Source organism: Neomonachus schauinslandi, chromosome 8 (assembly GCF_002201575.2).
Source record: "Neomonachus schauinslandi chromosome 8, ASM220157v2, whole genome shotgun sequence".
In the NCBI taxonomy this organism is placed as follows: Eukaryota; Metazoa; Chordata; class Mammalia; order Carnivora; family Phocidae; genus Neomonachus; species Neomonachus schauinslandi.
The window spans coordinates 14,604,999-14,622,823 of record NC_058410.1 but is presented as its reverse complement, the minus strand read 5'-3'; the positions used below and the strand labels follow the sequence as shown (position 1 = coordinate 14,622,823).

Below are 17,825 nucleotides of genomic sequence, written 5' to 3'. Positions count from 1 at the left end.
TGCACACCAATAAGAACTGTCATTATGGGTCATGTTTGTGTATTTGTTTACATGTTTGTTTTTTAAGGCAAGGAATACTAGGCATATTTGACCCAAAAGAAGACTCAGCAGAAACAAGGAATGAATATGATCAGAATTAGACTTGAATTGATCAGTGTTGCTGATTTGTCTGATCAAGCAGGCTAGGTGCTGGCTTCTGCTGCTTCACAGACGGGTGTATCTGCTCTTTAAGAGGATAGATCAGAAGTTTGGGTCAAGCTGTACTCTAAGTATCAACAAAGCGATTGATAATGCCAGTTGGATTATGAATTTAGGGAGCAAAGCCCTGAAGCTGGTGGAGTTAAAAGCACAGTCCAGAGAACTTTGCCTGGGCCAGGAGCCAGAAATATTTGCTCAGTTGGGAAACAACGAAGAGACAAATACTGTAGTGGAGAAGAGGAACCTCCAGGAAGTCAGACTTAATGACCATACCTTTTGCTTTACTAAGAATATTGTGAGGATGGGGGTGGATTGGAAATGGAACTAGATGCTGAAGTGTGTGAAGAATATACGGAAATGGGTTCTATAGCATTATTTCTGTAAGTGAAGAGTACCTTTATAAGGACCTTCTATCCTTCTAATAATCTCTGAGAAGAAAGTATGGTATTATTTAGCAGCATAATGCTTACAGGCTAATATCAAGAAATATAGGAAATGAGTGGCCTGTCCAATTTGTTGAGCAAAGGGAGGTGGATGCAGATAGCTCCTCATTTCCATCCCTATGTTCTCTCTAGAACACCACTCTGCCATAGAGAGCACTGCACAATCATCTGTATTCTAGACATTGAGGGACAGAAACATATACAACCACCACTAATTAACCAACCAACCAACCGATTAACAACCAAACCAAATAACCAACCAACCAGACAAACAACACTTGTTAGTCGGGAAAGGACCTATTCCATTTTAGCACCATACCTTGCAGCCAATAGTTCTCCTAGAAACATTTCAACTTTATGGACTTCATTCTTCTTCTCAGGAATGTGCTGCTTACTCTCTCCTAAGTTTTCTGTACTTAACCTTTCATCCATTTCATGGATCCATAAGTTCAGTTTTCTATGCTGATCCTCAAAGCTACAGAAAAGAAAATACTTTGTAGAAATTCTTCTGCACTCATTACAATAAATAAATTATAATATCTGAGGTCACAATGTCTATGGCAATTAAAATCTCATGAATTTCCAAGTATGGAAGAAAACCCAAAAATAAGTCCATCCAAATTATCACTTATTTCAGTAACAAAATGAAAAGTCATGGAAATTTCTCTTGAGATCCTACCTTGCTGCAGTGATTTCCTGATAATCAGCTTGTAATTATCAGCAAGATTACATTCCCACATCAATGTACACTTAACTTTGTGTCTTACTGCAGGGACTCTGAATTGGAGCCGATGGATTAAGTAGGGTAGTGGAAGCCCGGGAAAGGAAGGGAAAGTCATCTCTGAGTCTTTGTATCTCACAGAGATTTGAATATGACACAAGAACACAAGGACTCTAAGTTTTGGAAACAACATTAAGTTCTCTAAGAAACCTGTACAAGAGTAAAGTAAATTACTCTGTGACCGGAGAGGCATTTTGATTATATGACATTTTTCCCCCTACTTTTTTTCCTTCTAATTTTATATTTACCCCCGTTGACATAGCTTCCTGATTGGAATCTTCATTCATAGAAATTTGGCAAGTGTTTTTTGCCATCACTCCAACCCAACAGAAGTGGAAGCAAAGAAAAGACATGGATAATCTAAAACCTGAGTTGTCAAAGCTCTCAGATTTTAGTTAATCAAATAGACAAAAATACATGCATGTATGCCATTTATAGTAACTACTGAATATAATTCCTTACTTTTTCTATATAGAAAATAAAACCAAACAGTCCCATCAGAGTCCAAGCAATTAATTTCTTGTCCTAGTACGAACCTGTACTTTCAAATATTATTTGTTTATTCGCAGCGGCTCTTTTCTCAAAGTCTTTGAGACTGTGTGATGAAGTCCACACTTATCAAAACAACCTACCTTCCAAGTTCTAAAGCACAGTCTTGAAGAGCCTGCTTATCTTTAAGGCATTGTTTCAGAAATGCTTGAAATTCTTCATTAGCCTTTGTAATTTGTTCCTGAATGCTGCTGACAATTTGTTTAGACACATGTGCATATAAAGTTTGTCCTTCTTGAGTCACAGCATCAAGCTTGCTCTGCCCATCACTGATGGAGTCCAGAATGTTCTGTTTCAAGAAATAAAGGTAATATAAAATATTTGCTATTATTCAGGGGCCCTGGAGCATGGGAGCACTGATTGTAATTCTAAGTTGAGATAGTAGAGCAAAAGAAGAAAAACAGAACCCAGAGCCCAAAGGCAGAAAGTCTTTAATAAGGCCAGAATGAGAATGTACAACTAGACAGACTCAAGGCTTATAATCGAGAATGGTGCCAGCCAGTCACTGGAACCACTGAGGACTAAACTGTGAAAAAGGCCAGCCTATAAAGAGGGTGTTCTCTCCCCATTCTCACTGTCCCAGCCCAACCAGGCTCTACTTCTTCACACGTTCCTGTGATGCCCTCTAACTGTTTAGCCGCCTGCACCCCTCCCCCTCCTCTGATCCACCTTGCACACAAAGTCCTCCCTTCAGGTCCCTTCTTTTCTAGGTGTGCACCTCTTCCTTGAAAGATCACAATCATGAGTGGTTTCAGCAGAGAAAAAGAACCGCAGAACTGCTGAGCTAGACCTGCTTCTCCTCTGAGCTCCAGGGTGGCGTCTGCGATGGTCACTCAGACTTTTCTTTGTGGAGTTAGTTCCACTGCATCTCAAGATTAAAGGGGACAATTCCACATTTAAATTCACCAGGCCTCCTGGAAAACCAACTTCCTTTATCATGATGATCTTCCTACTCTGACTTTTCATGAGTTATCTGCATAGCTGTCCTCACTGATTAGGCTACAAAAATCCTCATGTTCCACATTCATTTAAAAAAATATTTTTACTTATTTTATTTTATCTTATTTTATTTTTTAAGATTTTATTTATTTATTTGTCAGGCAGAGGGCGAAGCAGGCTCCCCGCTGAGCAAGAAGCCTGATGCAGGACTCAATCCCAGGACCCCAGGATCATGACCCTGTGCAAAGGCAGTTGCTTAACCAACTGAGCTACCCAGGTGTCCCTAAAAAAAGTTTTTAAATAATACTTAACTCAGTGCTTTGTTAGATGAACTACTTGAAAATCTTGTCAATCACTTTGAACTCTACTGCACAATGGCTTTTTCATTCCTGAATTCATATATTTTTCATAGTCCGTAAAACCTGTAAAACTTGTATTATCTACTGCTTTTCGTACGCCCTAGCTCCAAATTTGGACTGCAGGCTATTAAAAAACACAAATCATGTCTTCTTTTTAAAATTCTTCCACGATATGAAGCACCAGGGTAGCTGAGTCAGTTGAGTGTCTGACTTTGGCTCAGGTCATGATCCCGGGGTCCTGGGATCGAGCCCTGCGTCCAACTCTCTGCTCAGCAGGGAGTCTGCTTCTCCATCTGCCTCTGCTCCTCCCCTGCTCATGCTCTCTTTCTCACTCTCTCAAATAAATAAAAAAAAATCTTAAAAACAAAACAAAATAAAAAAACCTCCTCCACAATAGTGATATGAAATAGAAGGAATTATGTTTTTACTGCTAGAAAAATTAAAACTAGGTTTAGTTTTGAATGAATTCCAAAGAATGGTCAATAGGCTAAAAGAGAGAAGAACGGAATCTAGAAATTCTGTAGCTCTGATTTATTTTCTCAGCTTACTTTTCCATATTGCCTATCTCCTTATGACTCAAGAAATCTAATTCCGTTACAGAAGAAGAAAAGTTTGAATAAAATAAGAAGATCTGTGGAGAGAGATGATTTAGGTCTGACCTCAAGGCATGGGAGGGCAGCTGGTAGGAGAAGAAGAAGCACTGTCAGCTTTCATACCTGAAGATCATGGAGCTTTGCCTCTAGAACTTTGCTGTCGCCAGTTCGATCAGATGATTCTTTTGCTGCCGCCTTTATCCCAGAAAACCACTCTTGGAATTCCTGCATAGACTCTTTTGAAAGTAATAAAAATGAGAAATACATCCAAAACACTGAATGAGCCTCTAGGATTACCACAATGAATTCATTCTGGCCTTCAGCTCACTGCATCTTGCCTTATAAAATATTTCAGAAATAAAATAATATAGAATATACTACAGCATAACTGTTCATGGCAGGACTGAGAAATTATCGCAGGGAAAAGACCGAAAAGAAATTTTTATTCCTGAAATATCTGATTTCCCACTGTCTTTCTTTCTCTTGGTAAAGAAAGATAATTGTCTGAATATGGAAGACAGTGAAGGGAGAAAGGCTCTAGCCATTTTTATGGCAATGGAAGGAGTCATCTCCTCTTTCCGCCAAGCTGACTTAGTGAGTCATTCCGCATCGTCATCAGCGCAGGGGCACACCTGTGTGGGAAGCTGAGTCGGGGACATGTGACTGGTGATTTCCTGAACTATATGGCTGCTACTGTTTCATGGCCTCTCCTAATTTCCAAGTTTACTGTGTTACTTCATCATAGCCATGGAAGTCATTTTCCACACAAATGAGCTACATGTAGAAAATCCAGATGAAATTTGGAATCCTCGAAATGGTGGATTCCTACTTTCTTGGGCAGAAAGAGGAAGAACTCAGCTTGTGGCGAGAGCCCAAGCACAGCACTTCCACTGCTCAAATCTCGACACACAAATGGATTTAAAATGATCTTCTGGAAGGTTTTCTCCAACTATTGCTGTCAGTTTCTAGGCAGCCTTTGGTTTGGATTCTTTCTGGTAAACAAATGATTCATGCTAAGCCCTGCCAGAGCTCACCATTGAAGTGCTTCTCCAGAGAATCCTGAAGGCTGGCCTGTGTTTTGGAGCACAGCTGGGTCACAGCTTCGTGGTTCTTTATGAGCCCCGTCAGAGCACTGCCCAGGCCCTCCAACTCAACAGAATGGTACTTGCGGCACAGACTGTTGAGATTTTCTTGGGTGGAGCTGATGTTGCTTTGCTGACTTTGAAGTTCCTTTTGCATTTCCTACAGAATGAAAGAATGCCATGAAGGATAGTCATCACATTAAAGGGAAATACCATACTCCACTATGGCACTTTTTAGAAACTGATGCTGTTGAAACCCACTTGGTAATGTATGCACTGATGTGGGATTTTTTTTTTTTTTTTTTTTTTAGTGGTTGTAATAGATCTTCTGACTTTTGCAGAATTTTGCCCAGTTCTCCTTGGGACCAACTGCAAATAGCTATTGAAAGGTACTAGGATTTGGGTTACAGTCTAGGGTTCCAAGCAAATTGAGTAGGTTTCTCAGGGATTCCAGCCCATGATCTTGGGTTTAGTCGGTTGACTAGAAACTATTAATGGAGTCACCACCTAAGTTCACATTCTTTGATGGGCTCACAGGGCTTTGTTTCAGGGTCACAGGCCACACCAAAAGCACCAGTAGTTATTTTTAAAATATATGTCCTTCATCTTAAGTACAGTAAGAAAATATGCTAAAGAGAACAAATACATATGTTGAACAGTCAACTCACAAGCTTTACAGACAGTTGATCAGTAACATTATCTCTATGGATAGATGACATGGAAGTAGAATGTTGTCTCTCAACTATTTTTTTAAATATATTCTTCCCTAGATAAAAGCAGTTATACCAACCAATAAAAATAATTAAGAAATGAAAAACTATTTGGCATCGAAATTTGAAAATTCATGGAAATTCAAACAGGTCTTCTATAGGCTCTACCCATTTACTAAAAAATATATTAACAAGCATAGCTTATGAGCAGGTCCTACAGTAATGCAAGCTTTCTATTTTTAGATTATTTGTCTTCAATTCCTACCACCTGAATTCATTCCTCCAACTACAACTTACTTTGCTATGTCCAATGTCATCAATTAGTTGGCTTGGTGTTAATATAGGTAATTGAGAGCAAAAGTTATATTTTTATTCCAGTCACCACAAAACAGGAAACCAATATTACCATTGGAAGTATATAAGCTTAATGATAGGTGATTACCTACCTTTACTTTTTTCAGCCCTTCCCATGTCTCAGTCTGGGCACAATTCTTCAATGATTCTTCTACTTTTGTCAGCCAGCTCGTTATGTCACTAATAAATTTCTCCACCTGTGTACTCTGAGCAGTGAAATCTTTCAAGGTTCCTTTTGCTTCTTCAGTAATTTCTTTGGCATGCTCCAGTTTCTGCCTTAGGTCTGCTTCTATAAACTAAACATAATGTAAGATTTCATTAAAATCAATGAAGACCAGAACACTCATTCTGTAGGAATTCTGTTCATGTGCAGCTTCATTGTAAAAAACACATAAGCCTAACCAGGGATGCTAATTCAACTTTTCTAAGAAGGGAAATCAGTGGGTACAAGTGGTCAAATATTGTAAGTGATGGGAAAGTGGAAACAGTAAGGATTACAGTTGACATTGGATGTTAGAGTGGCAGTTCTGACTGAGGGTCCAAGGAATACGTAAGTTCACATTTCAGAAGCAGAGCTCAACCTACACAGAGTTACTAAGTTGGTGACCAAAACCCTGCTCTTACTTCTTCCTGGGAAACACTCACACATTTTATGCCCTGATGTAACCACTACTTTGAACAAACAGCACTGATGGATTTTATCATAAAGCAATTTTGTTTTTGTCTCCCACTTTAAAGTATTCAGTGAGGCTACTTCTTCTCTCCTCCCAAATGATTTGTTTTGGGAGGGCTCCTGACTTCTCTGGGCCTAGAGATAATAAAAGGACTTACAAAATCACGATAAATTACAAAATGGTTTCAAGTCCACAGTTAAAACATCCAGGCCCATTTAATAATCAAAGCTTTGAACTTAAAGGCTTTTTCTTATCCCCAGCTCAGACCTGCTACAAACAGGAAGCCCATCTGAAGGAAAGGGCCAGGTGCCTCTTGGTCTTTCTTCACTTTCTTTCTTTTTTTTTTTTTTTTTAAGATTTTATTTATTTATCTGAGAGAATGGGAGACAGAGAGCATGAGAGGGGAAGGGTCAGAGGGAGAAGCAGACCCCCTGCTGAGCAGGGAGCCCGATGTGGGACTCGATCCCGGGACTCCAGAATCATGACTTGAGCCGAAGGCAGTTGCTTAAACAACTGAGCCACCCAGGCGCCCTCTTCACTTTATTTCTATTCCCCCACATTCTACAGCTTCTGACCCCTATAGGCTTGGACAAGTAGGAGGTGGGTGAGGGGCTCCGAAATTTTTGATGCCTACTGTGCTCCTAGGCGGGGTGACGTTTTGCATTCTCTCCTGTCACAGGCCTTAGTCTGTGGGGTTTTCTGAGATTCCCCTCACTGCTGGGACCTCCCATTGACATTGTCTGCATACGAGTTATGGTCTCCTGTTTCTCCTTCAACAGCCTGTGGGCAGCTCTGTTTCTTGCTGCTGAGGCCCGTTCCTCCCCGGAAAGCCTTCCTAGATAACCTGAGATATCCACACACTGATGCTTTCTCCTTGCCTTTCCTCTGATGATTCACTTCTGGGCCAGGGGTCACACTCTGGTATTCCCAACAGATAATTCTAAGACGCACGCCACTCAAAACAATCACTTCTCCTTTGGCAAATACATCAATAGCTAGCCCGCCCAACTTTCACTCATGAAGTCTCTCAGGGGAGTTAGAAAGGAGACTCCAGGGTCCACCAACTGCAGGGGCACATGTCATTCTCTCCAGATGGTACCACTGAAACTCTTCTCCTTACTTTGAGGTAAGGTACAGGTGTCCCGACACCTCTCCGTTGAATAAGTGTGCGTGGGAGAGGGGAGGGGAGAAAGCGGAGTACAGCAGTAGCTCTCTCCCAACCCTGCCTCCATCTTAACTCTGCAAAAGTCCACCTGTTGCCCATTTATATCCTTGACACAGGCGACATGCATAAGCACTCCTTTTTAGTTTTCTATATGATTAGCACCCTTTGCCTCTTCTTGCTTCGGGTGAAATTCTAACATTCTGGTATATGTATATCATCCACTGAGGATACTAAGTGACAGATACACAGTCTCAGGTCAGAGCAAACGTGTAATCAAGCAAGATAGATGGGTTAGCAAGCAGCAATAAGTAAAGGACAAAGACACAACAGGAAGAAGGAAAACGTAGAGAAAATCCATGAGGGCAGCAACAAATGCACAGGTTAAAGCAAGGCAGCAGAACATGTAGCCTGGAGCCTGCTGGCGGCCGAAAGAGCCCTGCCCCCCCCCCCCATTGGTTGCTCCCAGAGCTCCCTCACTGACGTTGTCCAGGCTTGCCGGTCGGATCCAGTCTAGCCCGCCTGCCCGCTGTGGGTCTGTGCCATCCACAAGTCCCAAAAGGAGGTTTGCAATGGTGATCTCACAAACCCAATCACTGAGTAAATGAATTAGAAAAATATCAATATTCCTAAGTGTGGTTTCTGTTCTGGTCCAAACACAAAATGGTCCATGAGGCAAGCTGGATGATACTACTTCTAAAATTTAGTAAGGAAAAGGGGAACTAATCTTATTATAATACTTGTATTAGAAGTATGCTATTAATACTAACACAAGGAATTCTAAAGATGTTAATGTTTTAACCCCCATATATGGTAAGATCCACATGTTTGCTTGAAATTATGATGATGATAACAATGAGAACATATATATGTATTATTTATAATATATAAAATTTATTTATTGTTATTATATATCAATTATATTAGAGATAGAGTCTAGTATATAGTAGTTATTACAAACCTGATTGAGTACTTACCTGAAGGTCTGGTGGTGTTTCTGGATTTTTAGTTAATTCTTTAAGATCATTAACTTTGCAATGAAGTTCTTCCAATCTCAAGGCTTTGTTTTTAACTTCAGACTGCCAAAATAAAAGACAAAGAGAAAAAGCATAACTTGTGCAAACACTGACATATTACATTTGGCACTTAATAATTCCAAGAGTTAACCCAACTTCAAGCTAGGGTTTAAAAAAAAAAAAAATCTGATTTTCTGAGGACTCATTATTTACGCATGTGGAAAAATGTCATCATTAACTTTCACATCGAATGTAAGGGAATATGCAGAACTTTCTTCCCACCCTCCTTTATTGGGAAAAAAAAAAAAAGCTCCTGGAAAAAATTAAACACTAACTAGAAAAGTCTTGAGTCAGTGGGGATTTTCAGTAACCATCATTTATTCATTAGCATTAATATCACTGGCTACCATGGCAGCATTAAACTTTTGAGGAAGCATTTCAAAGCAAATACACATTAGGAATGCCTAGTTACTATAGACTATATGTAATATATCAGAAATGTTTCAAATAAAAATATTAAATATTTTTATTTTAAACAAATACCTTTTTTATTTTTTGCCATTTGTTTATTTATTTATTTCACCAACACTAACACAAAACAAAGAAAAATAGGCAAAGAATCATTACTGAACAAATTAGATGCTTGTAAACTTCATTATTTATTTGGGGCCACAAAGGACCATTTGATAAAGTATCCCTCTCAACTTAAATACAGCATTTTGGTGCTTTGTGGACACTAACAAACCTCCTGATGCCTTCATTCCAGAAGGTAATTTACTTACCCAGTGAGACATGATGAACTAACTGTTAGGCCCCCTGGCTTTCTCCAGGAGCAGGCTGAACAACTAAAGAATCACACCTACACACTTACACACTTTATTTTTGAATTGCAACAGCAATGCACAATTAGGCTCTGGGCCGAATCCGGTCTGCTAATTTTATTGGTTGCAGCACCACACAGTCGGTAACATAAAGAAACCCACCTCTGTGAGTGACTGAACCTGGACATGACTGATGCCCACTGGCTTCCTGGATCCCAAAGGTCAATAGTTGGAGGACAGTGTGTGCCGATTAAACAATCGGCTCTCCAAAAAAAAAAAAAAAAAAGACCCTGACTTGTAGTATTTACCACCATTTTGAGCTACACCATGATGTCACTGCACACGAGGTGGGAAGCACTGCACTACAACAACACAGCTTCTACGTTTCCACCATGCAGATCGAATAGATACCAACAACTCAAGAGCCTAGATAATAGTTGTATGTAGAGTAGAAATTAAAAGTGGTAAGTTTTAAGTATTTATTAGCTTAATTTTTAATATAATTTAATTGTAAATTTATTTACAATTTAATTTTCAATAATGGCTGTGTTTAACACTGGCTTGCAAACTTCTTTAAAATTTAGTAATTGACTTTTGAGAGCTGGTATGAGCCCTATTCCGGCGGGCACCACTGTTTTGAGCTGTAATGTTAATTTAACATCAAAGAGAAATTAAGAGTCTGCAGTATCCCTCTCCTGATTGCATTTTCAGTCTGGCTAATTTCCTCTACTTCTGTTTGCCCTCAGCAATAGGCGTTTGATTTAAAAATCTCTAGAAAGTTCTTTGGGTTGAAAGCTAGAAAACTTAGGTATACAGTTGATTCACCTACATTTTTTCACACTGCAGTCATTCATCATCAATCTGTCGTGTTCCATTTGTGTGCTGGGCACAGTACTAAGCACCCAGGCATGCAATGGCGACTAATCTCTGCCCTTGTGGAGAGTAGTGATTATATGCTTTACGAAATAAGTTATCTCTTGTCACTGTTTCCTCTTACCATGCTTCATTTTTCATCCTAGCCTAAGTATGGCTGCACATTTTACATACATACTGTAATATAAATAAAGTAAATGCCACAAGGGTAGGGACTATGTCTGTTTTACTGTTTGTTCTCAGTGTCTAAAACAGTGCCCGACATATTTTAGGTGCTTATTAAGAATTTCATGAGTGGGGGTGCCTGGGTGGCTCAGTCATTAAACGTCTGCCTTCGGCTCAGGTCATGATCCCAGGGTCCTGGGATCGAGCCCCGCATCGGGCTCCCTGCTCGGCGGGAAGCCTGCTTCTCTCTCTCCCACTCCCCCTGCTTGTGTTCCCTCTCTCGCTGTGTCTCTCTCTGTCAAATAAATTTTTAAAAAATCCTTAAAAAAAAAAAAAAGAATTTCATGAGTGAATAAATAAATGAATGCAAGAAATGGAAATAAAAAGTTTAAAATAAAATGGTGACTAGAACTTTAAAAGGCCACTTTCTAGGGAAGCCTGTCATACTCCAGTCTCCCGTTGTCTCCCATTTCTGAAGAGGAAGTGGAAGAACCTAGCACTTAGGGTAAGTGTTCAGCACATGGTAAAGTACTTAGTAAACATCCTGTTTGAATGAAAAAAAAATTCCTCTAAATATTACTAAATTACAAACACCTTCAATTTGGTTTTCCAGTAGGAAGGTGTGATAGTCTCAGATGAATGGAAAAATGGGGAAAAATAGATTTTATGGGCTTCTACTTTTCTAATATTTTAAGTACGGAGCCCCAACTAAGAAGTGATAAAAATGGGGGGAGGGGAGAGTCTTATCCACTTCCTATTCAACTCTCAGGTAAATAGCAAAAGATAGTTAAGACTTTTGTAACATTCATATGTGTCTCTGAAAGATAGACCTTTAAAAAAAGGACACAACTTTCTCATATTCTGGTCAATGAGCTCATAAGATCACAAAGGTAGATGTAGTCGATTTACCTCAAACTCTTTAAGGAATTCTTCTGCTCTGAGGCTGTTATTCAGGTTGCTGATGCTTTCGGTCAACTGTGGAACAGAACTATTGGACCATCCATCGATCTCATCTTTACTTGAAAGTACATCAGCCCAAATGGTCAGGCTTATCCTCAGCCTATCCATGTTTTCCTCAATTTTCTCTGATATCTGGAATGGAAAGCAGAAGCCATATCATTATTAGTCTGAGGCTTTAGGATGTTCCTTGCCCCACCAAAGTACTAATAATGTTGATGCTGCCTTAATCAAAAAATTACATTCTCACAGAAAAACAAAGTTTTACAAAAGTTATTATAAGGGAATTAGTGCACTTGACTCAAACAAATGCTAACCGTTACATAAATTGTTTCTGTCATTGGGAGAGTTGACTGAATTTCTGAGACATTCAATTTTCATTTGTAAATTGGGAAACTAAGAACAGGTCTATTGGAGTCAACTATAACATACTCTTGGGCTGAGTTCTACAGGATAGTGGTCCATCAAGGGCAGTATTGTGTTTATTTTTGAAAGTAACACAATAAGCACTTTGATTTGTAATGCTGAAACATAAAAATGGACATTAATTAGACTTGAGCATATTTATAGAATAAATAAATACACAGGACATCAGCCAACTTTGTAGGTTTAAAGGAAAGCATTATTGTTTAATAGTCTTCCTGTAATAAGAATGTTCTTTTAAAAGTGGAGGCAGGGAAGGTTTTCTGCAGTCCCCAAATTATGTGATTACAGTACACAATTATCAATGTCTAACTTTAGTAATTCAGCTTATGTAATTTAATCTACAGTAATGCACTGTAGGTTAATACAAGGGCAACAGAATTGCTGGGGTTTTTTTTTTTTTTTTTTTTTTTAAAGATTTTATTTATTTATTTGAGAGAGAGAGAATGAGATAGAGAGAGAGCATGAGAGGGGGGAGGGCCAGAGGGAGAAGCAGACTCCCCGCTGAGCAGGGAGCCCGATGCGGGACTCGATCCAGGGACTCCAGGATCATGACCTGAGCCGAAGGCAGTTGCTTAACCAACTGAGCCACCCAGGCGCCCCAGAATTGCTGGGTTTTTGAGCTAGAAACTATATAAATATGTATGGGTTGAGATATAGAGTTCCAGAGAGATCAAGTGACTTGTTCTTCTGTCTCATAGCTATTAAATGACAGAGCAAGAACTAAAACCCAAGGATGTAAACTACAAGTCTGATGTTTTTCAGTGCAAAATTATAGTCTTAACTCTAAATTATTATACATTATAGTTTAATATTCTATAAAATATTTATGAATTATTCTTCAATTTTTATCCATAATCCCAGAGTTTTGGGGAAAAAAACATTTAGAGTTATAAATTTGTTATAATTGAAGCTACCAAGTGAAATTCTAGAAAATCTGTCACTAAGTTTCGTTTTGTTTTGCGTTGTTTTAAGAGGAAGGGGGAGGAACAGAGGGAGGGGAAGAGAGAAGCTTAAGCAGGCTCCACCAAACCCAGCACAGAGCCCAACCGTCGGCTTGATCACACAGCCTGAGACCATGACCTGAGAGGAAATCAAGAGTCCAATGCTTAACTGACCCAGCCACCCAGGCGCCCCAAAAACTCTGCCACTAAATTTTAACAAAATAAAGCAAACAACTTTTTTTTAACTACTTCTAAACTTTATGTGAATACTGTTTTTTTTTTTTCCAAATATCATTTTGCATGTTAGCATTAGAAGTTAAAAATGAGGGGTGCCTGGTTGGCTCAGTCGGTTAAGCATCTGCCTTTGGCTCAGCTCATGATCTCGGGGTCCTGGGATCGAGCCCCGCATCAGGCTCCCTACTCAATGGGGAACTTGCTTCTCCCTCTCCCTCTGCACCCCCCACTCATGCTCACGCTCTTCTCTCTCTCAAATAAATAAAATCTTTTTAAAAAATAAAAGTTAAAAATGGAATTCACATCCCTGAATAATCCTTTGCCAAAAAATAATGATTGACAAATATGAATATTTAAACTGTTCATACAATCCAGGTGATTATCTTACATCCAGCCATCTATCCACAGTGCTCTCCATGTCTGTTTTCACCAAGATGAAATCACTACTGTGAATTTTTTTCAGCTCAGATAACAATTGTTTTCCATTACTGGTAAAGTTATCCAATTCTTTCTGTTTATTACACATTTCATTCTTGACAGTTTCATGCTGTGGACATAAATGTTTCCTTAATTAATAAAATAATCAGTGATAAGTCAGGCATTCAAAACCATTTGCTTCTAAGAAATTTAATTCATGGTTGACCTTATGCAGAAACCAGTGATATTAATTAACTATTCATTTTTTGTATTGCTAGAATCCTAGGATATTAGTATTCCTTAAAAAAAGGCTGAGTTTGTTGGCATGAATTTTCTACATCTATATGTACTGACAAGAATTGTACAGAGAATTCATTATATGTGAAAATCAGATCTACTGAGTAGTCTACTAAAATAAATACATTTCGAATTATTACCTTGGATAAAGCCCATTTAAGATCCTCCTGATCTTTTATAGTAGTTCTTGTTGCAATCACATTGCTGGCATTTTCTAGGACTTTAGATACAGCCAACTTGAAGTTCTGATATTCCCTCATTAAGTCAATAAGTCCACAGCATTGACCCTGGCTATAGTAGTTAAAGAAAAGGTATTATTTATTATCATGTATGAAAGGAAAGGGTTCCCTACGATCAGTCTTGATATGTAATCACATAAATGTATTCATAGATGGATGCTGGATTCAAGAGGAAGCCATATTTCTACCTATTGAGGTCAAGAGCGCTGGTCAAACCAACTTAACTCTAATGTTCAAATTGTTCTTCATGAGTAAAGAATGCACACAGCCATTAAAACAAAATCTGTGACCTCAACGACAAGAAAAAATATATGTTCTTGACAACTAAAACTTATGTAGATGCCAACAAATTTTTGCTTTTCAATTTTTTCATTATTTAATTACATCATAATGATGTGTATTAAGGGGAAGCAAAACAAACAAACCAAACGAAACAAAAAAACACTGCTCAATAAGTAAAATACATATGAGGATGTTTTTTCCCATTTCAATGACACAAATTTTCACTGAATATGAATCCCCTGAAAACTGTCAAAATAAGAAGATGGTTTTGGTTTATAAGCATAAAATGCTTTTGAGCAAGCAATTCTACATGTAGGAATTTTTCCAAAGAAAAAGATGTGCACCAAGATTTAGGTAAAATTATATTCTTTACACCAATGTTTATAATAGGAGAAAAAAATAGAAATAACCCAAATGTTAAAAATAGGCTAATAATTGAATAAACTGTGATACCTTCTTATAATTGAATACTGTACAATCTCTAACAAATCACAATTTAGGAGAATGTTCAATAACACGGGGTAAAATTTTACAACATGGTTAAATTTTTAAAAGCTTACATTAATAATCTACAATGTGCAATAAAAACTTATGTACACACAAAAAAATTGAATGTGAATGTTTATAGATGCTTTTTTTTAATTGTCATCTGAACTGGAAAGAACTCGAATATCCATCAACTGGTGAATGAATAAACTGTGGTATGCCTATCAAATGGAATATTATTTGACTATAAAAAAGAATGGACTTTATCAATACACAGAACAATGTCCATTGTGCTGAGTATAAGAAGTTATTTACCCAAGTGCAGTAAAAACTTATGTACACACAAAAAACTGAACATGAATGTTTATAGATTATTTATAATTGTCCAAACTAGAAAGAATCCATTTGTATGTGATTCTGAAAAGACAATACTACAGAGACAGAAAACCGATTGAAGGTTGCCAGGGACTGGGGGTAGGGGAGGGGCTGACTACAATGAGACATTGGGGGATTCTTTTCTTGTGGTGGAATTATTATGTGAGATTTGATAGTTTAAGAGTTACTCATACAGGTGTGTGTACTCATAAACTGTATGTGTGTTAAACTCATACACTTTAAGAACATACACTAAACAGGATGAATTTTATTTTGTAAATCATACCTTAATTACAAATAAGTACAACAAAACAAAACATCAGAGGTTAAGACTCTCATGGTAGCACTTTATAACTGCCAACAGCTCCTGCTTTCAAGCACTGAATTTCACCTGTCATGGCCATCTCAACAACTTCCTTAATAAAATTCTGTACGACTAAATTTCTAATGGTACTAAAGAGACACAGAATACACAAAGTGGCAAAAGGTATTCAAATCTTGATCACACCGATGCAAATCAACAGACAACAGCCCAACGCTACAAAATAGAAAGTTGAAAAAAAAATCAAGAGGTTTTTTTACTTACTTTTCATGAATTAGTCTTTTGGTATCATCCCAGGTAACCTCTAAGCGGTTTACCTCCCTATCGACTTCAGATGCAAAGGCTACATCTTTCTGAGCAATTTGTTTAGCTTTGTCTTTCAACCAACATAGTTCGTGTTCATGAGAATTCAATTCGTCTTCCAGCTGATTAAAGACTCTCAACCTGTAAATTAAAATGTTATTTTATTATTAATTTACCAAAGGTAAGGACTAATATTTCTTCTCCATAAAGCACACCTATAGATATCTAGAAAAACTTAACACAGCAATTGAATTAATGTATATCAACTGTGAAAGACACTTTAAAAATTAACTTTGCAGAACTACAGACTGTACCTTGGGAAACATTTAAAATCATTTTCACCATTCATCTTCAACTTTCCATTAAGTTTGTATTCTTTTTCTATTTTCCTTTCATGATATAAGATTTTTTTTTTTAAGATTTTATTTATTTGCGAGAGAGAGAATGAGAGAGAGAGAGCATGAGAGGGAGGAGGGTAAGAGGGAGAAGCAGACTCCTTGCTGAGCAGGGAGCCCGATGTGGGACTTGATCCAGGGACTCCAGGATCATGACCTGAGCCGAAGGCAGTCGCTTAACCAACTGAGCCACCCAGGCGCCCCATGATATAAGATTTTTAAGACTAGGGCTGAGCTTGTACGCAAAGCAGGTGAGTACGTACTAAAAGGTCTTTAGTAAAAAGTCCTTCTGCGCCCTGAGGTCCAATTCATGTAAAATAATAATATTTAAGGGTACAGTTGTTTCATTTAAAATAAAAATAACTTTATTTTTTGTCCCTAATATACTAATATTTGAGTACTTGTAAAAAGTGGTCATATAGAGGCAGCCAAGGACTCATGCATTCTTGCGTTTGGTATATAGTGCTGTAGAGTTTATAAAGTGGATGTCCATGCATGATTCCATTTAATTCCAAAACAAAGTGGTTAGGAGCACACATTATCATTTCATCTGCACCTTACAAGAAGACAGGTGATTTGCCCAAAGTCGCACAGTGAAGCATAAGTATGGGGGGACTTCAATAAATCCATCAATTCAAAGCAACATTTTCTATAACCTCTCTGTGGCTTTAGTGAGTTCGGTGTTAGGGGTATTGATGTGGCTCTTGAGCCCAACCTGGGCCGCCTTCCCCAGCAATTTTAGGATCTCCTGCCTGCTTGGCTTACTCAGGCCAGCAAAGCTGTTTGCTCCTTTGCCATGTTTGCCTCCTCTTTTTGTCTTTACTCTGGAGGCTATTTTTCCTCCTCAAATCTTACTCCTTTTTGTTAGTTTACTGTTAAATTCATTGGCCTAGGGCTCACAAGACATGTATGTAACCTCAAGAGCCATTATTATCTAACTGTAAGCCTTTGCTAAATGCTTGATTCCAATTAAAAGGAAGCAAATCACAATGATCTTGGCATGGTCAACACAATTCTTATCAATTATGGACACTTTGGTATGAGCACATTTCAGCTGCTTCTTTGCCCCCTGAAAAAATGGAAGACAAACATCCCTGAGAACGTATGTGGGGAGAAAGTTCTATTAAGGAGGAAAAACAAGATTGAGAAGGTTATAGTGTTAGAGGAAAAAATTGCTTCCAAATGTACTGCAGGAAAATACCCCTGACCCCTTAGGTTCTCTATTAAACTCAGCTGACAAAAACCTCAACTTTGCTTAACCCCACTTGTCTGCCTTTTCCACACCTCTAAGCCAACAGTTAAAGGTAGTTGTTGAAAACTACTCTGGCAAGCTGATTGGTTTCACTTTAGGTGAAGGAATACGAATCTCAAATGGCAGCTTTATCACCTTATCAAGCTCCAGAGATAACCATTTCCACTTCCTCTCTACAAC

The 17,825-nt window shown here is 38.3% G+C and overlaps 1 protein-coding gene across 1 annotated transcript in view; it reads right to left on the bottom strand.

Annotated features, from left to right (window-relative positions):
* The window catches only part of LOC110583187 (nesprin-1-like), a 218,164-nt gene that overhangs the window by 15,403 nt on the left and 184,936 nt on the right, over positions 1-17,825 (bottom strand). The window contains exons 39-48 of the mRNA XM_021693239.1: positions 15,960-16,139; positions 14,132-14,282; positions 13,666-13,824; positions 11,629-11,811; positions 8,822-8,923; positions 6,101-6,304; positions 4,897-5,104; positions 3,986-4,098; positions 2,055-2,260; positions 961-1,116 (exon numbers count right to left, since the gene is read on the bottom strand). Coding sequence (XP_021548914.1) covers positions 961-1,116; positions 2,055-2,260; positions 3,986-4,098; positions 4,897-5,104; positions 6,101-6,304; positions 8,822-8,923; positions 11,629-11,811; positions 13,666-13,824; positions 14,132-14,282; positions 15,960-16,139 — 1,662 coding nt within the window. The remainder of the gene's footprint in view (positions 1-960; positions 1,117-2,054; positions 2,261-3,985; positions 4,099-4,896; positions 5,105-6,100; positions 6,305-8,821; positions 8,924-11,628; positions 11,812-13,665; positions 13,825-14,131; positions 14,283-15,959; positions 16,140-17,825) is intronic.